Source organism: Pelophylax lessonae, assembly GCF_965119305.1.
Source record: "Pelophylax lessonae genome assembly, chromosome: 2".
In the NCBI taxonomy this organism is placed as follows: Eukaryota; Metazoa; Chordata; class Amphibia; order Anura; family Ranidae; genus Pelophylax; species Pelophylax lessonae.
The window spans coordinates 162,010,100-162,029,325 of record NC_138769.1 but is presented as its reverse complement, the minus strand read 5'-3'; the positions used below and the strand labels follow the sequence as shown (position 1 = coordinate 162,029,325).

The window sequence follows — 19,226 nt, the reverse complement described above, 5'->3', positions numbered from 1 at the left end:
CGACTACTGTGGAGATGGTGGAGCAGATGCGTCTGGCGGTTTTGTACCTGTGTGACGCGGCCTTGGATGAGGCTCCTCTAGCAGCACAGCTGTCTGGTGTCACGGTGCTGCTCCGTCGTTTGATATGGCTAAAGAGCTGGTCGGCTGACCAGACTTCCAGAAAGACGGTGTCTGACATCCCTTATGCGGGGAATCGTCTTTTTGGGGATTCCCTGGACGAGTTGGTTAAAGGGGTCACTGGGGGCAAGAGCACTCTGCTGCCCCAGAACCCCAAGGGTAAGCGGGGCCCTTCCTTTAAACCAAATCAGGGGTCCTTTCGTGCCTTCAAGGCACAGGACAAGGGGAAACCCTTTAGGGGCCAGGCTGGTCAGCGGAAGCCCTGGCGGGCAAGCAAAAATCCACCCACGCTGCCTCGGCGGGTCCTTCCGCCTCAACCCAAAGAGACGCCCTCACCCGTTCAAGGGGTGGGGGGAGGTCTGCGCGGTTTCCTAGAACCTTGGCTGCTCCGGATTTCGGACAGGTGGGTTCAGGAAATCATTCGATCAGGATACAAGATCGAATTCCTTTCGCGTCCAACGGACAGATTTTTTCCCTCAAATCTTCATTTGGCCCCCGATTGGTTACACGATCTTTATCGGGCGGTTCAGGATCTCCTCGCCCAGGGGAGTGGTCGTCCCGGTGCCTCGTCGGGACAGGTTTCGCAGGTTTTACTCGAATCTGTTCACTGTGCCCAGAAAGGAGGGCAAGGTACGTCCGATTCTGGACTTGAAAGCTCTGAACTGCTTCGTGCGGGTTCAAAATTTCCGCATGGAATCCCTCCGTTCGGTGGTGGCCTCCTTAAGCCCGGGAGATTTCCTGGCTTCCATCGATCTCAAGGATGCGTATTTACACATCCCCATATTCGAGGGTCATCAGAGGTTCCTCCGATTCGCAATCGCGGAGGATCACTATCAGTTTGTGGCGCTACCTTTCGGTCTCGCTTCAGCTCCAAGGGTGTTTACCAAAGTGCTGGCTCCTGTTCTGGCCCTGTTGCGGGTGCAGGGGAGATTGCGGTCTTGGAATATCTGGACGATCTCCTGTTAAGATTGAGTGCCAGGCCGAGTCTCTTACGCGATCTGTCAACTACCGTTCAGACGCTCACTTCTGTTCGTCTCCCTTATCTGGGAATGGTCCTTGACTCGGCCCAAGCAAAGGTTTTTCTGCCGGAGGACAAGCTCCGGACTCTACAGGACGAGGTCAGGTCCCTCCGGGACAAGGATACCTCATCACTCAGGGCCTGCATGTGGTCCCTGGGGTTGATGGTGTCAGCCTTCGAGGCAATACCATCGAGGCAATACTGTTTGCACAGTTCCACACGCGATCTCTTCAAGCGGAGATCTTGGCCAGGTGGAACAGGCATCCTCAATTCTTGGAAAGGAGGATATCTCTGAGTCGCCAAGTCAGAGAGGATCTTCTCTGGTGGCTCTTGTCCCCGGCTCTGACGGAGGGGAAATCCTTGTGGGCGGCGCGCGCACGCCGCCGCAGGCTCGCTCCCACTGTATTCAGACACAGCAGTGTAAACAAAGCGGGCGGATCTCCTAAGTGACAGTCAAGGACAGATTACAGGATTCAGCATAGCTGAACCTGCGATCTGTGCCTGTGCCACACAGCCCCCTCCCCCCCACACACGTCAGTAAGCACCAGGCATACATTAACCCCTTGATCACCAATAAAAGTTAACCCCTTCCCTGCCAGTGTCATTTTTACAGTAACACTGCATATTTATAGCACTAATTACTGTAGTAATGTCACTGGTACCCCCAAAAGTGTCAAAAATGTCAGTTAGGGGTCCGATCTGTCTGCCGAAGTGTCGCAGTGCCGCAAAACAAATCGCAGGTCACCGCCAGATCGCCGCCATTACTAGTTAAAAAAAAAAACAATAAACATGACATAAATTTCCCGTAGTTAGTAGCTTCGATAACTTTTGCGCAAACCAATCAAAATACGCTTATTGTGATTTTTTTTTTTTACCAAACATATGTAGCAGAAAACAAATTGGCCTAAAATGTTAAAAAATTTTGATTTTTTACATTTTTTTGGGGGGGAATTTCATATAAAAAAATTTGAAAAATATTGTTATTTTTTCAAAATTGTCGCTCTTTTTTTGTTTATAGCGCAAAAAGTAAAAATCCCACAGGTGATCAAATACCACCAAAAGAAAGCTCTATTTGTGGGAGAAAAAAGGACATAAATTTAATTTGGGTACAGCATCGCACGACCGCGCAATTGTCCGTTAAAATAACGCAGTGCCAAATCGCAAAATATGGCCTGGTCAGGAATGGGGTAAAATATCCGGTCTTAAAGCGGTTAAAAATACGCTCATTGAGAATTTTTTTGTCAAAGACATGTAGCTAAATACATTTTGGCCTAAATATATGACAAAAATTTAATATATTGGATGTTTTTTAACTGTCAAACTAGAAAAATATTGTTATTTTTTCAAAATTGTCGCATTTTTTATTAATATCGCAAAAATGAAAAGCACAGAGGTGATCAAATACCACCAAAAGAAAGCTCTGTTTGTAGGAAAAAAATGACGTAAATTTTGTTTGGGTATGGCGTTGCATGACCGCGCAATTGTCAGTTAAATTCGCACAGTGCCGAATCGCAAAAAGTGGCCTGGAAAATCCTCCGGTCCTAAAGTGGTTAAAACCTTCAACACAGGCCCTAACACTGGTAATATAATGTTTCATACTATGTATTCAGAAATATTTGTGTATATATGTGCAGGGTGTAGACAGGATGTGGTAACCACTGCAAAAGATGATCGCAACCTTCACAAGCAGTGCATGCATGGTCTGATGCATACATGTTTTATTATACATTCTTTCATACCATAATGAATTAACTAACAGTATGTTGTTTTTTTTTTTAGGGTAGACAATGACTGTCTGAGTCCTGACATTCAAGGTTCAATTCATGTTGGGGACCGAATACTGGAGATCAATGGCACCCCTATTCGCAGTGTTCCACTTGATGAGGTGAGCTGTCAATCTTTAACATTTCTGAGTATTTTTCTGTCTTGCTCTTCTGCTATACTGGTAACCTTCTCCTATTCCCTTTTTCTCCAGATTGATGTCTTGATACAGGAGACCAGTCGTCTCTTGCAACTGACTATTGAGCATGACCCTCATGATAACAGTGCCATATCCACTCCATGTATAGAGCCCGCAATCAGGCGTCAGAAACCAGTCACGTAAGACATTTTCTTTTATGGCATAAAGTTTTATGGAAATGTCATTATTATTATTATAAAATATTTAAAATAACCATAATAAAAATGTGTTGTTTTAGGCTGTTTTCTTATCTTTTCCACTGCTGTGACTGTCAGGGAGAATGGAGAAGACTGTTGTGCTGTCTCAATGACAAGAGCAGTGGTGGTCAACTTGAAAATTATAGAGAGTCTCAGGTGCAGTCCTGCAAAATAGCAGCACATTTTTCGTGAATTGAGATGCATTGCATCGAGTTAGGCTGCACAGGGGCTATAACACTCCTTAAAACCCCAAAATCGCAATGCACACTGAAGACTTTGGAGTACAATAAGCCCCCAACATCGGTGTCAGTGGAAACAGTAATAACCGCCAGCATTGATGCCAGTGAGTGCCAGTGCCAGTGAGTGCAATAATAACCCTCAACATTTGTATTATTGGACACAATAATAACCCCCAAAATTGGTGTCAGTGCATGCAATTATAATCCCCAGCATGATGTCAGCAAGTGCAATATTCCCCAACTTTATTGTCACTGGACACAATTGTAACCCAAACATTGGTGTCAGTGAGTGCAAAAGAAACCCCCAACACTGGTGTCAGTGGACTCAATAAAAACCCCCAGCACTGGTGTCTGTACTATTAATTCCCCCACTGGTCACTGGCATTGACATTTAATCCCCCCCTTCTCCCCTGCATTTGTGATCAGTTACCTGATCCCTCACTCCCTTATGCACTCTCTCTCCCCAGGCCCTTACTTTACTTGTCCTGCAAGGGAGCTAACTCATAGTACAGTCTTCCTTTCAGGACCATGTGCTGGAACACACACCACTGACACTCTGCTGCTAACTGGTATAAAGTATCTTGCAGGCAGCAGAGAGAACCATCAGGCCGTGTGTTGGGCACCAGGGGTTTTGAGGCTTTTGCCACACATACTGCACCTGCTTAAGATCAGAGACTTTTGTCAGTAAGACATTCAGTAGCTTTTATGAAAATAGGTTGTTTCCTTGAGCCTTATAGTTGGAGCTAGAGAAATGCACAGAAGCCCCACTTCATTACTCACTTTCTGTAACCTATGTAAAAAAGTTACAATAATCTATATACTGTATAGAAAAAAAAAGGTAAATAAATAACCCTATTAGCCTGCATTCACATTAAGTGTTTTGTGAATGTGCACAAAATCATGCCACACACATATGCAAGTTTTTTTTGTTCCATACATATAGGGCAACCCATTCATTTGAATGGGCTTCCCTACTCATGACAAACATGGCAAAGTAGCTCATACAGCTTTTTGAGCATTAAGCATTGCGTGCTTATTAACTGTGTATTTTTTGTGCAGCATTTGAGGTGCCATTGACAGTGAATGACAACACAAGTGCAACTCATGCTTTTCTTGCATTTCGTAAATGGGAATTCAGGCTTAGGGCTACATGTATACTAGCTTTAAAAAACGCTTCTCCTAGAGGAGTTTAACGTTTGCCTGTAGAAGCAACTAATGTTATCCTATGTGTCCATGCACATTAGGTAGCCTAGAGGCATTTTTAAGCTCAGTATTTACAGGCAGAAAAAAAAACCTTCTGTTTTGCGTTTTTAAGAGTGAATTTTCGGGTAGGAAAAAAGCTAAACATTCCTAAACACTAATACAAAGAGCCCTGACATTGTTTTAAGCCAGTGTGCATGAAGCCTTAGGCCCCTTTCACACATGGAGTCCGTTCAGATCCACCTGTCAGTTTTTTTGGCGGATCTGAACGGATGCCCCATGCATCCCTATGGGGCATCAGATGTCAAGGAGACATGTCCGCTGACATCCGATCCATCAAAACCGGACGGATGGAAACCCTATTTTCAATCCGTCTGGTGGATCGGATCGGACGAGAACGGACAGACGGTCCGTTCCCATCCGATTCCCCCATAGAGATGAATGGGGACCTGACAGCTGTGTCTCTGCGCACAGCGCGCAGACACCGCTGTCATCTGCCTACTCAGCGTGGGAATTGGCGGATCGTTCCCCCGCTAAGAAAAACTGAGTCCGCCTGATGGACTGTGTGTGAAAGATCCCTTATTCTCCCTGTCTCCTAGAGGTTACAAGATGGTAGGTAATGACTTCTAACTCAGTGGTACAGGGTCCTGTAGAGGCTGCACTGGTATATTTCCTAATGTCAACCCCAACTGCTGGAAGTGTAGCACAACTAGGGGCATATTGCTAAACATTTTCTGGTTGTGTTCGAGGACACAACCTTTCTGGCCGGAGGAGGTGTGTCCTGATCCACAACCGTACTGACATTTCCTTAGAACAGAACCCAGTGCCTCCTGCACCTTAGCTCTATGTCCAAAAGCAAGTACAAATACTCCCTAATGAGACATCTTATCAGTGCAGTCAGGGCATGTTTCTCAGGACTGTGAACCCACAGTGCAACAGTGGATAAAATCAATGAATTACATAATGCAATCAGAGGACCCCACCTCATTCCTGAGGGGACAAAACATGACATGGTTCTACTGGACCCAGTTTACATTCACTGACTGATACTGTGAACTGCTTACATCCAGCTCAGCGTGATCGGAATTGCGATGAGTTTGGGAAGGGCTGTTCCTTCCACCCCTTACAAATCCTCCCCCCCCCCTTTTTTTTTTCTTCTCACTTTTCCTTACTGTTTTCCCCATGTCCTGTTTCCCGCTCTCTTCCAATTCCCCTCTCCTGTGCCGTTTTCAGTTTCTACAACATATTTAAAACCTCTTTGACAGAAAATGGGATTTCTCTTACGTCCTCTTACAGTCGCCGCCCACACATACAATCTGCACATCTGGGTATTGGCCTTCTCCACAGGAGTAAGCTAGGCAGAAGATTTTGTTAGAATATTCACAAAAACTTTGTATAGACACACCTACAGGGGGCTGTCCATCTGGTCCAATACCCCCAACTAGCTTCATTCCCAATTCAGTTTGCTGCTGCCTAGCTTAGGGGTAGGCTGGCTTTTACCTGGCTGGGGCTGTGGTCTCAGCCTTTTTCTTTTTTCTCTCTTGAAAAGTGTTTTTTCTTTTAAAAAGATAGCTTTTTATTTGTTCCTGCGCTTAGTTAGTCGGACTTCGGATGACTACAGCGTTTGCAGAGCTGGGAATCGCACCGGTTATTCTAGAGCCTTATGGAATCCCAGCCTGCCATCGAGCGTTAGCAGGTTATGTGTACGCCCAGGCCTCGCAAACGACTATGTCCCTGACCTCAGGGTCGAGCCTGCGAAGTTGCTATCTTCGCTGGGATGTCTCAACTGCAGTACGCCGCATGTTGCAAGCGTCCTCTTCGGCTGATGGCACCACCACCCAGAGTGGGAGGCTTCCTGTCACAGAGCAGTACCCAAGTTTTCGCTGGACCGGTGAGTACCATGCTACCCCTCTGTCTCTGACATTGTCTGTCGGGGTGTGTATGTGGGCCCTCTGTTTTATGGGGATGGCAGTTCGGTATGGGTTCTGTAATGTCCCCCTCATGTCTGTAGGTGCAGTTGCGGTCCCTGTGTGTTCCTTCCCGGTCCCTGCGGTGGCGCTGTAGCGGTTCCGCCGCTGTGGGGGGGGGGGGGTGCGGGGGTCTACTATGTCCCTGAGGTGCTTGTGCACCTATTTGGGGTACAGTACATGGTGTGTGGGGGCCGCAATCAGCGCAAAACCGCGTGGCCGCCATTTTAGGTGTGGGCAGGCTGTCTGGCTTCATTGTGAGGGCAGCAGCCATTTTCTGCAATGCTGTTGGGGCCGATCGGGCGCCATCTTTAGTGTGGGCACAATGTCCTTATGTGGACAGCGGCCATTTTCCTAGAGCTTTCCCCATAGACTTGCATTGGCAACCATTTTTTTGTGGCTCAGGGCTGTGTCTGCCTCTAGAGGCGTGAGGTCACTTCCTCTTTCTTTCACATGCAGATCAATTCAGCAGCGTGGGGCAAGTATAGCTCACTGTGGGGGGCTTTTATTGTGTTTCCTGGTCTGCATTCCTGCTAGCATTAATTTTTTTGCAGTTTACTGTAGCACAGGACTTGCTCTTTATTGCGGTGCATTTGCAGTGGCGACCGCGGAAATCGCCGATTTAAAGGGCCAGCGTCATTTAAAATTGAGGTTGTTATTATGGAGTCCCAGGATAACAAATTCCCCCCAGATCTGGTGGAAGGTTCAGGTACTCCTGAATCCTCTGCTATAGTCTCACTTACTGCTGCACTTGCGACTTTAGCGTCAAAAGTGGATTTGTTGATGTCTGACCTGGCTTCTAAGAAAAGGCCTATGCCTTCTCAGTCTTCTGATTCAGAGCCAGATTTGGTTGCCACGGACAGCGTACCCCCTGAAGGGTCTCAGTCGGATGGGGAGGAGGAGGATTCCCCCTCCGGATCAGCTCTGTTAGGACACTTTAAATTTAGATGATGAGCCCCACCTGTCGGGTAAGCGTTTGGGACCCGCAAAGCCCAAAAATCGGGTCAGGTTTTTCCTTGTCCCGCAGAGTTTCACGATACCGTGAATGAACAATGGCGTCATTTAAAATGTAATTTTGTGGTGCCTAAGAGGTTTCAGTACCGTTATCCCTTTGGGGATCCGGTGGATTCTCGCTGGACTGCGGCTCCTAAGGTGGACCACACTGTGTCCAGGTTAAATAAAGCCACTTTAATGCCCGCGGAGGATTCTCCGCTGTTTAAAGACCCGGCGGGTAGGCGGGTGGAAACTCTTACCCGCCACATCTACCTAGTAGCGGGTTCCTTGCTGAAACCCGTGTTCGCTTCCGTAATGGTCTCTCAGGCTGTTGTGGAGTGGGCCAAGGCCCTTAAGCGCACTCTGATTGCTGACTCCCCTGCTGCGCTGGAGATGGTGGATCAAATAGGTCAGGCTGTTTTATACCTGTGTGACGCGGCCTTGGATGAGGCCCCTTTAGTCGCACGGCTTTCTGCAGTCACAGTTACGATTTGTCGCATCGTTTGGTTGAAAAGCTGGTCGGCCGACCAGTCTTCCAAGAAGGCGGTGTCTGACATCCCTTATGTGGAGAGTCGTCTTTTTGGGGACTCTCTGGATGAACTGGTTAAGGGGATCACTGGGGGCAAGAGCACTCTGTTGCCCCAGGTGTCCAGGGGAAAATCTTTCCGCGGTAAGCGGGGTCCCTCCTTTAAACCTAACCAGGGGTCCTTTCGTGCCTTCAAGGCACAAGACAAAGGTAAGTCCTTCAAGGCCTCTGGTGGCCAGAAGAAGCCTTGGGCAGGCAAGTCAAAAGCCGCCCATACTGGCACGGCGGCTCAGTCCGCCTCGACCTGAAGGGGCGCCCTCACCCGTTTCAGGGGTGGGGGGACGTCTGCGCTGTTTTCCCGAGCCTTGGCTGGCCAAGATTCAGGACAGGTGGGTTCAAGAACTCATTCGGTCAAGGTACAAGATCGAGTTTCGATCACGCCCAGCAGACAGATTCTTTCCCTCAAATCTTCATTTGACCCCAGATCGTTTCCAAGATTTTCATCGGGCGGTTCAGGATCTCCTCGCCCAAGGGGTGGTTGTCCTGGTTCTACAGCGGGACAGGTTTCGGGGTTTTTACTCGAATCTGTCCACAGTCTCCAGAAAGGAGGGCAAGGTGCGTCCGATTCTGGACTTAAAGTTTCGTAACCACTTTGTGCTGGTCCAGAAGTTCCGAATGGAGTCCCTCCGGTCGGTGGTGGCATCTCTGAGTCCAGGGGATTTCCTGGCTTCCATCGACCTCAAGGATACCTATCTACATATCCCTATTTACGAGGGTCATCAAAGGTATTCGATCAGATTCGCAATAGCGGAGGAGCACTCTCAGTTTGTATCGTTGCTTTTGGGCCTCGCTTCGGCTCCAAGGGTTTTTACCAAAGTTTTGGCTCCTGTTCTAGCCTTATTGCGGGTACAGGGGATTTCCATCCTAGGTTACCTGGACGATCTCCTATTAAGGTCGACACTCCAGGAGTTCGGGTGGACCATCAATTTTCAGAAGTCAACCTTGTCCCCTTCGGTTCGCCTCCCTTACCTGGGGATGATTCTGGACTCCGCCCAGGTGAAGGTCTTTCTTCCGGAGGACAAACTGCGGATCCTGCAGGAAGAGGTCAGATCCCTCAGGGACAACGAGTTCTCCTCGCTTCAGGCCTGCATGCGGTCCCTGGGCTTGATGGTGTCGGCTTTCGAGGCGATCCCATTTGCACAGTTTCACACGAGATTTCTTCAAGCGGAGATTCTGGTCCGGTGGGACAGACATCCTCACTCTTTGGAAAGGAGGATCTCCTTGAGCCCCCAAGTCAGATCGGATCTCCTGTGGTGGCTCCAGTCTCCGGCTCTGACATAAGGCAAGTCCTTGCGTCCGTTGCTATGGAAGGTGGTCACCACGGACACCAGCCTGTCAGGCTGGGGTGGAGTTCTGGGCAACTTGTCTGCCCAGGGCACTTGGTCGGTGGGGGAATCCTCCCTACCGATAAATGTCTTGGAACTGCGTGCAATCAGGCTCTGTTTGCTCTATTGGTCGGATCATCTGCGGAGCTGCCCAGTGCGTGTGCAGACGGACAACGCAACTGCGGTGGCTTACATCAATCACCAAGGGGGCACCAGGAGTGCCTGGGCGGCCAAGGAAGTGGCCGAGATTCTGTCATGGGCCGAGACACAGTTCCCGGCAATTTCGGCAGTTCACATTCCAGGTGTGGAGAACTGGCAGGCGGACTATCTGAGTCGCCAGACCCTGGACCAAGGGGAATGGTCTCTCCACCCAGAGGTGTTTCAGATGCTGTGTGCGTGGTGGGGATCCCCGGACGTGGATCTGTTCACGTCTCGTCTTAACAACAAGGTGGGAAGGTTCGTGGCAAGAACGCGCGACCCTCTAGCGGACGCCTCGGACACGTTGGTAGTGCCGTGGTCTCCGTATCGGCTGATTTATGCCTTTTCCCCGAATCAGTTGTTGTCCAGATTCTTTCGCAGGTTGGTTTCGGAACTCAGGTCGGTGATTCTGGTGTCCCCAGACTGGCCGCGCAGGTCTTGGTACGCGGACATCATGCACTTGGTCGTCGAACCTTCCTGGCGGCTCCGGCTAAGAGACAATCTCCTGTCTCAGGGACCGATCTTCCATCCTGCTTTACAGTCGCTGGCTTTGACGGCGTGGCTGTTTAAAGCCAGGTCTTGAGAGACAGAGGTCTCTCATCGACGGTCATTCCTACCTTGCTCAAGGCCAGGAAGGCCTCTTCTAGTAAGACTTATTATCGTACCTGGAAGGCTTATTTCGCCTGATGCGAGTCGCAGGGGTTCCATCCATGCTCCTTTTTGGTGGCGAGAGTGTTGGCTTTCCTTCAAACTGGTGTAGAGCAGCGTCTTGCTCTGACCACTATTAAGGGCCATTTGTCTGCACTGGCCATTCTGTTTCAGCGCCCCTTGGCGTTGAATTCCTTGATCCGCACCTTCATTCAGGGGGTGCATCATTTGGCTCCCCCTAGGAGGGCACCCTTGCCCCCTTGGGACCTGAATTTGGTTCTGTCCGTTTTGCAACGTCCTCCCTTTGAGAACATCCGGGAGATTCCTCTGCCGGTGCTGTCACGTTAAGTTGCCTTTCTGGTGGCAATCACATCTGCTCGCAGTGTCGGAGTTGGCTGCCCTGTCTTGCTGCTCCCCCTATCTGGTTGTTCATAGGGATAAAGTGGTCTTGCGACCTCATCAGTCCTTTGGTTTCTGAAAGTGGTTTCTGACTTCTATCTCAACGAGGACATTGTCTTACCTTCACTGTGTGCGAAGCCTAAGCATCCTAAGGAGTTTGCCTTGCATTCCTTGGATGTGGTCCAGGCGATCAGGGTTTACCTGTCGTCTACTGAATCCTTCAGAAAGTCGGATTGTCTTTTTGTCCTTCCTGAGGGACCTCGGAAGGGTACGGCTTCGTCTGCGGCAACCATTTCTAAATGGATCAGACGGACGATTGTGCAGGCCTATTCAATTAGGGATCAGGTTCCACCTTTCCCTGTCACAGCACACTCTACTAGAGCGGTTAGTGCGTCTTGGGCCTTCCGCCATCAGGCGTCGGTGACCCAGGTGTACAAGGCGGCAACTTTGTCGTCCGTGCATACCTTTACCTAATTTTACAAACTTGATGTCTTGGCATCAGCGGATGCCTCTTTTGGCCGCAAAGTTTTGAGTGTGACAGTGCCTTAGCGGAGACAGGGTAGTTTTTGGCCTGTCTCCTCCTGTTGGGGGTTTTTACCTTTTTTGTTTGTTTTCCTGGGCTTTCGCTCCTGTTGATCTTTCTTGTTGCCCAGTGTTTACCTTTCTGGTTCAGAAAAGGTTATTTTCTCTGACCTGGGTGCTGCGTTGCCTTTTTGACGGTTACGTTTTCCCACCCCTCACATCTACACTGCTTTAGGACGTCCCAGACGTGCAGATTGTATGAGTGAGCGGCGACTGTCAGAGGACGTAAGAGAAAATAGAATTTTTGTAAGAACTTACCGTAAAATTATTTTCTCTGAGTCCTCTGACAGTCGCCGCCCCCGCCCCTCTTTTGGGGTTTGTGGATCTCTTTACTGCTTGCTACCAAACTGAATTGGGAATGAGGCTAGCTGGGGGTATTGGACCAGAGGGACAGCCCCCTGTAGGTGTGTCTATAGACAGTTTTTGTGAATATTCTAACAAAATCTTCTGCCTAGCTTACTCCTGTGGAGAAGGCCAATGCCCAGACATGCATATTGTATGAGTGGGCGGCGACTGTCAGAGGACTTCGAGAAAATAATTTTACGGTAAGTTCTTACAAAAATTATATTTTCCCCTCCAATCTGCGACAAAGGCCTTTGCTGGCACTTGCATTTAGTGTGTGTTTATGTATATATGTGTATATGTATGTATGTATGTATGTGTGTATATATATATATATATATATATATATATATATATATATATATATATATATATATATATATATAATATACACACACTGCTCAAAAAAATTAAAGGAGCACTTTTTAATCAGAGTATAGTATCAAGTCAAGTGAACTCCTAGGGTATTAATCTGGTCAGTTAAGTAGCAGAAGATGTTATTAATCAGTTTCAGCTGCTTTGGTGTTAATGAAATTAACAGGTGCACTAGATGGGCAACAATGAGACAACTTTCAAAACAGGAATGGTTTTTCTGGTGGAGGCCACTGACATTTTTTTTTCCTACTCTTCTTTTCTGACTGTTTTTTACTAGTTTTGCATTTGGCTTGGGTCAATGTCATTACTGGTAGCAAGAGGCGATACCTGGACCATATAGAGGTTGCACAGGCAGTCCCAACTCCTCCAGGATGGCACATTAATATGTGCCAGAAGGTTTGTTGTATCTCCCAGCACAGTCTCATAAGCATGGAGGAGATTCCAGGAGACAGGCAGTTACTCTAGGAAAGCTCGACAGGGCCGTGGAAGGTCCTTAATCCATCAGCAGGACTGGTATCTGCTCCTTTGTGCTAGGAGGAACAGGATGAGCACTGCCAAAGCCCTACAAAATGACATTTTGCAGGCCACCGGTATGAATGTCTCTGACTAATCAGAAACCGACTTCATGAGGGTGGCCTGAGGGCCCAGCGTTTTCTAGTGAGCCGTGTGCTCACTGCCCGGCACAGTGGAGCTCGATTGGCGTTTGCCGTTGAACACTAGAATTGCGATGTCCTCCACTAGCATCCTGTGCTTTTCACAGATGAGAGCAGGTTCACCCTGAGCACATGTGACAGATGTGAAATGGTCTGGAGAACCCATGGAGAAAGTTATGCTGCCTGTAACTTTGTTCAGCATGACCGGTTTAGTGGTGGGTCAGTGATGGTCAGGAGAGGCATATCCATGGAGGAACACAAAGACCTCTACAGGCTAGACAATAGCACCCTGACTGCCATTAGGTATCGGGATGAAATCCTTGGACCCATTGTCAGACTCTACGCTTGTTCAGTGGGTCCTGGGTTTCTCCTGGTGCAAGACAATGCCCGGTCCTCATGTGGCAAGAGTATGCAGCCAGTTCCTGGAGGATTAAGGATTTAATACCATTGAATGGCCCCCGCGTTCACCTTACCTAAATCCAATAGAATGCCTCTGGGACATTATCTTTCAGTCCATCCAACACTGCCAGGTTGCACCTCAGTCTGTTCAAGAGCTCAGTGATGCCCTGGTCCAGATCTGGGAGGAAATACCCCAGGAAACCATCCATCATCTCATTAGGAGCATGCCCCAACATTGTCAGGCATGCATACAAGCATGTGGGGGCCATACAAACTGCTAAGTACCATTTTGAGTTACTGCAATGAAATTTCAGCAATATGGACTAGCCTGCTGCATCATTTTTTCAATTAGATTTTCAGGGTATCTTTGAATTCAGCCCTCTGTAGGGTGATCATTTTAATTTCCTTCAAACGATGTGGCATCTTTTCATTCCTAACATATTACTCAGTCCATATCAGTATAGATATCCAGCATGAGATTTTTTCCCCATTGAGATCTGATGTGTTTTCAAAGTGTTTCTTTAATTTTTTATTTTTTTTTTTACTATATATACAGTATCTCACAAAAGTGAGTACACCCCTCAAATATTTTATTATATCTTTTTCATGTGACAACACTGAAGAAATGACACGTTGCTACAATGTAAAGTAGTGAGTATACAGCTTGCTGTCCCCTCAACATAACTCAACAAACAGCCATTAATGTCTAAACTGCTGGCAACAAAAGTGTGTACACCCCTTAAGTGAAACTGTCCAAATTGGGCCCAATTAGCCATTTTCCCTCCCCGGTGTCATGTGACTCGTTAGTGTTACAAGTTCTCAGGTGTGAATGGGGAGCACATGTGTTAAATTTGGTGTTATCGCTCTCACTCTTTCATACTGGAAGTTTCAACATTGCACCTCATGGCAAAGAACTCTCTGAGAATCTGAAAAAAAGAATTGTTGCTATATATATATATATAAAGATGGCCTAGGCTATACGAAGACTGCCAAGACCCTTAAACTGAGCTGCAGCACTGTGGCCAAGACCATACAGCGGTTTAACAGGAAAGGTTTCACTCAGAACAGGCCTAGCCATGGTCAACCAAAGAAGTTAAGTGCACATGCTCAGCATCCTATCCAGATGGTGTCTTTGGGAAATAGATGTATGAGTGCTGCCAGCATTGCTGTAGAGGTTAAAGGGGTGGGGGGTCAGCCTGGAAGTTCTCAGACCATAAGCTGCACACTGCATCAAATTGGTCTGCATAGCTGTCCTCCCAGAAGGAAGCCTCTTCTAAGGATGATGCACAAGAAAGCCTGCAAACAGTTAGCTGAAGACAATCAAACTAAGAACATGGATTACTGGAACCCTTGTACTGTGGTCTTATGAGACCAAGATAAACTTATTTGGTTCAGATGGTGTCAAGCTTATGTGGCGGCAACCAGGTGAGGAGTACAAAGACAAGTGTGTCTTGCCTACAGTCAAGCATGGTGGTGGGAGTGTCATGGTCTGGGGCTGCATGAGTGCTGCCGGCACTAGGGAGCTACAGTTCATTGAGGGAACTGTGAATGCCAACATGTACTGTGACATACTGAAGCAGAGCATGATCTCCTCCCTACGGAGACTGGGCCTCAGGGCAGTATTCCAACATAACGACTCAAATCACACCTCCAAGACGACCACTGCCTTGCTAAAGAAGCTGAGGGTAAAGGTGATGAACTGGCAAAGCATGTCTCCAGACCTAAACCCTATTGAGTATCTGTGGAGAATGCTCAAATGGAAGATGAAGGAGAGCAAGGTCTCTAACATCCACCAGCTCCGTGCTGTCGTCATGGAGGAGTGGAAGAGGACTCCAGTGGCAACCTGTGAAGCTCTGGTGAGCTCCATGCCCAAGAGGGTTAAGGCCGTGCTGGAAAATAATGGTGGCCACACAAAATAATGACACTTTGGGCCCAATTTGGACATTTTAACTTAGTATTCACTTTTTTTGCCAGCAGTTTAGACATTAATGGCTGTGTGTTTAGTTATTTGGAGGGGACAGCAAATTTACAAAGTTATGCAAGCGGTACACTCACTACTTTACATTGTAGCAAAGTGTAATTTCTTCAGTGTTGTCACATGAAAAGATATAATAAAATAAAACCCAATTCCAAAAAAGTTGGGACACTGTACAAATTGTGAGTAAAAAAGGAATGGACTAATTTACAAATCTCATAAACCTATATTTTATTCACAATATAATATAGATAACATATCAAATGTTGAAAGTGAGACATTTTAAAATGTCATGCCAAATATTGGCTCATTTTGGATTTCATGAGAGCTACACATTTCAAAAAAGTTGGGACAGGTAGCAATAAGAGGCTGGAAAAGTTAAATGTACATATAAGGAACAGCTGGAGGACCAATTTGCAACTTATTAGGTCAATTGGCAACATGATTGGGTATAAAAAGAGCCTCTCCTAGTGGCAGTGTCTCTCAGAAGTCAAGATGGGCAGAGGATCACCAATTCCCCCAATGTTGCGGTGAAAAATAGTGGAGCAATATCAGAAAGGAGTTTCTCAGAGAAAAATTGCAAAGAGTTTGAAGTTATCATCATCTACAGTGCATAATATCATCCAAAGATTCAGAGAATCTGGAACAATCTCTGTGCGTAAGGGTCAAGGCCGGAAAACCATACTGGATGCTGGTGATCTTCAGGCCCTTATAGGCACTGCATCACATACAGGAATGCTACTGTAATGGAAATACCAACAAGGGCTCAGGAATACTTTCAGAAAACATTGTCGATGAACACAATCCACCGTGCCATTCGCTTTTGCAGGCTAAAACTCTATAGGCCAAAAAAGAAGCCATATCTAAACATGATCCAGAAGCGCATGCCTTTTCTTTGGGCCAAGGCTCATTTAAAATGGACTGTGGCAAAGTGGAAAACTGTTCTGTGGTCAGACGAATGAAAATTTGAAGTTATTTTTGGAAAACTAGGACACCATGTCATCCGGACTAAAGAGGACGAGGAAGACCCAAGTTATTAGCACTCCGTTCAGAAGCCTGCATCTCTGATGGTATGGGGTTGCATGAGTGCGTGTGGCATGGGCAGCTTACACATCTGGAAAGGCACCATCAATCCTGAAAGGTATATCCAAGTTCTAGAACAACGTATGCTCCCATCCAGATGTTGTCTCTTTCAGGAAATACCTTGCATTTTCCAACATGACAATGCCAGATCACATACTGCATCAATTACAACATCATGGCTGCATAGAAGAAGGATCCGGGTACTGAAATGGCCAGCCTGTAGTCCAGATCTTTCACCAATAGAAAACATTTGGCGAAGATGTGACAAAGAAGACCTAAGACAGTTGAGCAACCAGAAACCTGTATTAGACAAGAATGGGACAACATTCCTATTCCTAAACTTGAGCAACTTGTCTCCTCAGTCCCCAGACGTTTGCAGGCTGTTATACAAAGACATCTTTTTTGAGATGTCTTGATACCATGAAATTTAAAATCAACTTATTTTTCCCTTAAAATTATACATTTCCTCAGTTTAAACATTTGATATGTCATCTATGTTGTATTCTGAATAAAATATTGAAATTTGAAACCCACATCATTGCATTCTGTTTTTATTCACAATTTGTACAGTGTCCCAACTTTTTGGAATCGGGCTTGTATTAACAAAAATGTGGGGGATGTACTCACTTTTGTGAGATACTGTGTGTGTGTGTGGTGTGTGTGTATATACATATATATATATATTGCAACAATATTGTTCAACCTGCTGACAGTGAATTCACCTGATGAATTCACCTGATGACCTCTAGAAAACAAAGTCCCTTCGGGTCTCGTATGGACTTTGAGGGAAACCCCCACGCCAAAATTAAAAAAGAATGGCGTGGAATCCCCCCCCCCCCCCCCAAAATCCATGCCAGACTCTTATCCGAGCATGCAGTCTGGCAGGTCAGGAAAGGGAGGGGACAAGCGAGCGCCCCCTCCCTCCTGAACCATACCAGGCCACATGCCCTCAACATGGGGGGGGGTGCTTTGGGGCATCTGCCCCCCCCCCCCCCAAGCACCTTTTCCTCATGTTGATGGGGACAAGGCCTCTTCCCTCCCTGTGAATGGAGCCCATTGTCATGTTTTGGGGTGCCAAAGCGAGAGGTCACCCTCCGGTCCCATCACATTTTTTTTTTTTATGGGGCCCCATGGATTGTAGCCAGCGTTAGAGGTTTGAAGATAAACACAAGCAGATACACAACTTGTGCAGTAATAACTAAAAGGCAAGCTTGATCCACACTACAATTGTTGGGCAATTCAAAGACAATTTTTAGGCATTCTGCAAAGGCACTCCTGAGGATCCCAGAAGGCTCTCCAAGTGTCACAGCAAAAAAAAAAAAAGCTGTCATAGAGTATATAAAGACTGATATATGTAACAGTTAAACAATGTTATTCTCAGCCTAACCCTGTGTGATATTCGATATGTCCGGTCAATTAAAAAAGTGGCAAGCTATAACTTTACGGCAAAATGTTCCTGTGCAGCTATTTGATTACTTCATATAAAGGCCTTTTGCTTTTGTATTTTTTTTCTATAAAGGCGCAGCTGCAGTATAGACAGATCGCCTGGATCTAGTTGTGTGGGATCCCCTTCCTGTTCACGGAGAGACATGTGCCGCTCTGAATCTGTGCGTGGTGTTTCAGGTGCACATCGCATATTCAGGTCCTCAGACCTCATTCATGGAGAAGTCCTGGGAAGGGGCTGCTTTGGTCAAGCAATTAAAGTGAGTTTCTTTGACTTGTGTCCTGTCAACGTTTGTCAATGAAGTTTTTTGTAGAATACAATTTGCTATGAAACATGAAAGTCCTGCCAGTTTCTAGTACATTCTTACTTCATCCAATTACAAAGTACCATAAAATTACATCTTTTAACAGCAACAGTATATGGCCGAAACTTTGTAGACACATGACCACCATGAGCTTGTTAGATATTCCATTCTAAAACCATGGGTATTCATTTAGAGTTCACCCCCCTCCCTTTTGTGATAACAGCCTCCAAACTTCTAGACATGTTCTAAGATTTTTGAGTCTGTCTATGGGAATTCATGAAAACAAGAGGATCTGGCTTACAATCGACGTTCCAATTAGGAGTCGAATTGAGAAAAAACTACACATTGTCAAATGCACTAGCAATAGATGCTAATTTAGAGGTCTGCCTAACAAAACACTTCTATGGCAACTGCTACGTTTCCAGCATGAAATAATGACTTAGTCAGTCATTACTAAATATTGGCTTTCTTCTGACAAATCATGAAAAATTCATACTAAATATATGTTAAACCATAAACCACTGGGATGCATCGTTAAAGCATTACTGATATTTGCAAATTGTGTTCCCAAATGAGTTGTCCTGTGAAGCAGGTGGAATCCCTGCCCAAGCATTTTGTTCCATGGGAGAACTGATAAAACTTTTGGATGTGTTAGTACCTTATCAGAAATAATGCACAGACACCAATAAGGAAGAAAATATGTGCTGTATTAATAACAGTTGTTAGAACCAGCACTGTATACAGTTTAGATAAAAACAGGAGAAATGTGCATGTGTGGGATAAATTCCCATCTACCCAAGAGCTATTAGCAAGACTTGATGGCAGCCACCAAATATTCTTGTTGCAGGTCACTCATCGTCAGACTGGTGAGGTTATGGTGATGAAGGAGTTAATTCGGTTTGATGAAGAAACGCAACGAGACTTTTTGAAAGAGGTAAGTTTTCTTACATTACTCTGCTATACCAAATGACAAAATACATTTTTTATTCCTTTTTGGCTGTCTAGGCTCCTCAATAGAAAGATTAGCCAAAGCTTCCATTATTTCAAAGTAGACACGTGTTATAGGAAAAACTGTATAGGAAGGGAATTTCCCCTCACTGTGGGAGATTTCCTCAATGGTACACAGACAGCAAAAATAACCTGGTAAAACTTCTGTCTTGTTCAGTTTGGCTTCCTGTCCACCAGCAAAGTCCGACATAAGTCTTCCAAATCCTCAGACAAG

At 46.3% G+C, this 19,226-nt stretch overlaps 1 protein-coding gene across 2 annotated transcripts in view; it reads left to right on the top strand.

The window, feature by feature from the left end:
- LIMK1 (LIM domain kinase 1) overlaps positions 1-19,226 on the top strand; it is a 290,955-nt gene that overhangs the window by 213,947 nt on the left and 57,782 nt on the right. For both annotated transcript variants that reach the window (XM_082246022.1, XM_082246023.1), the window contains 4 exons: positions 2,915-3,020; positions 3,111-3,235; positions 17,776-17,959; positions 18,852-18,938. In XM_082246022.1, the coding sequence (XP_082102148.1) occupies positions 2,915-3,020; positions 3,111-3,235; positions 17,776-17,959; positions 18,852-18,938 (502 nt within the window). The remainder of the gene's footprint in view (positions 1-2,914; positions 3,021-3,110; positions 3,236-17,775; positions 17,960-18,851; positions 18,939-19,226) is intronic.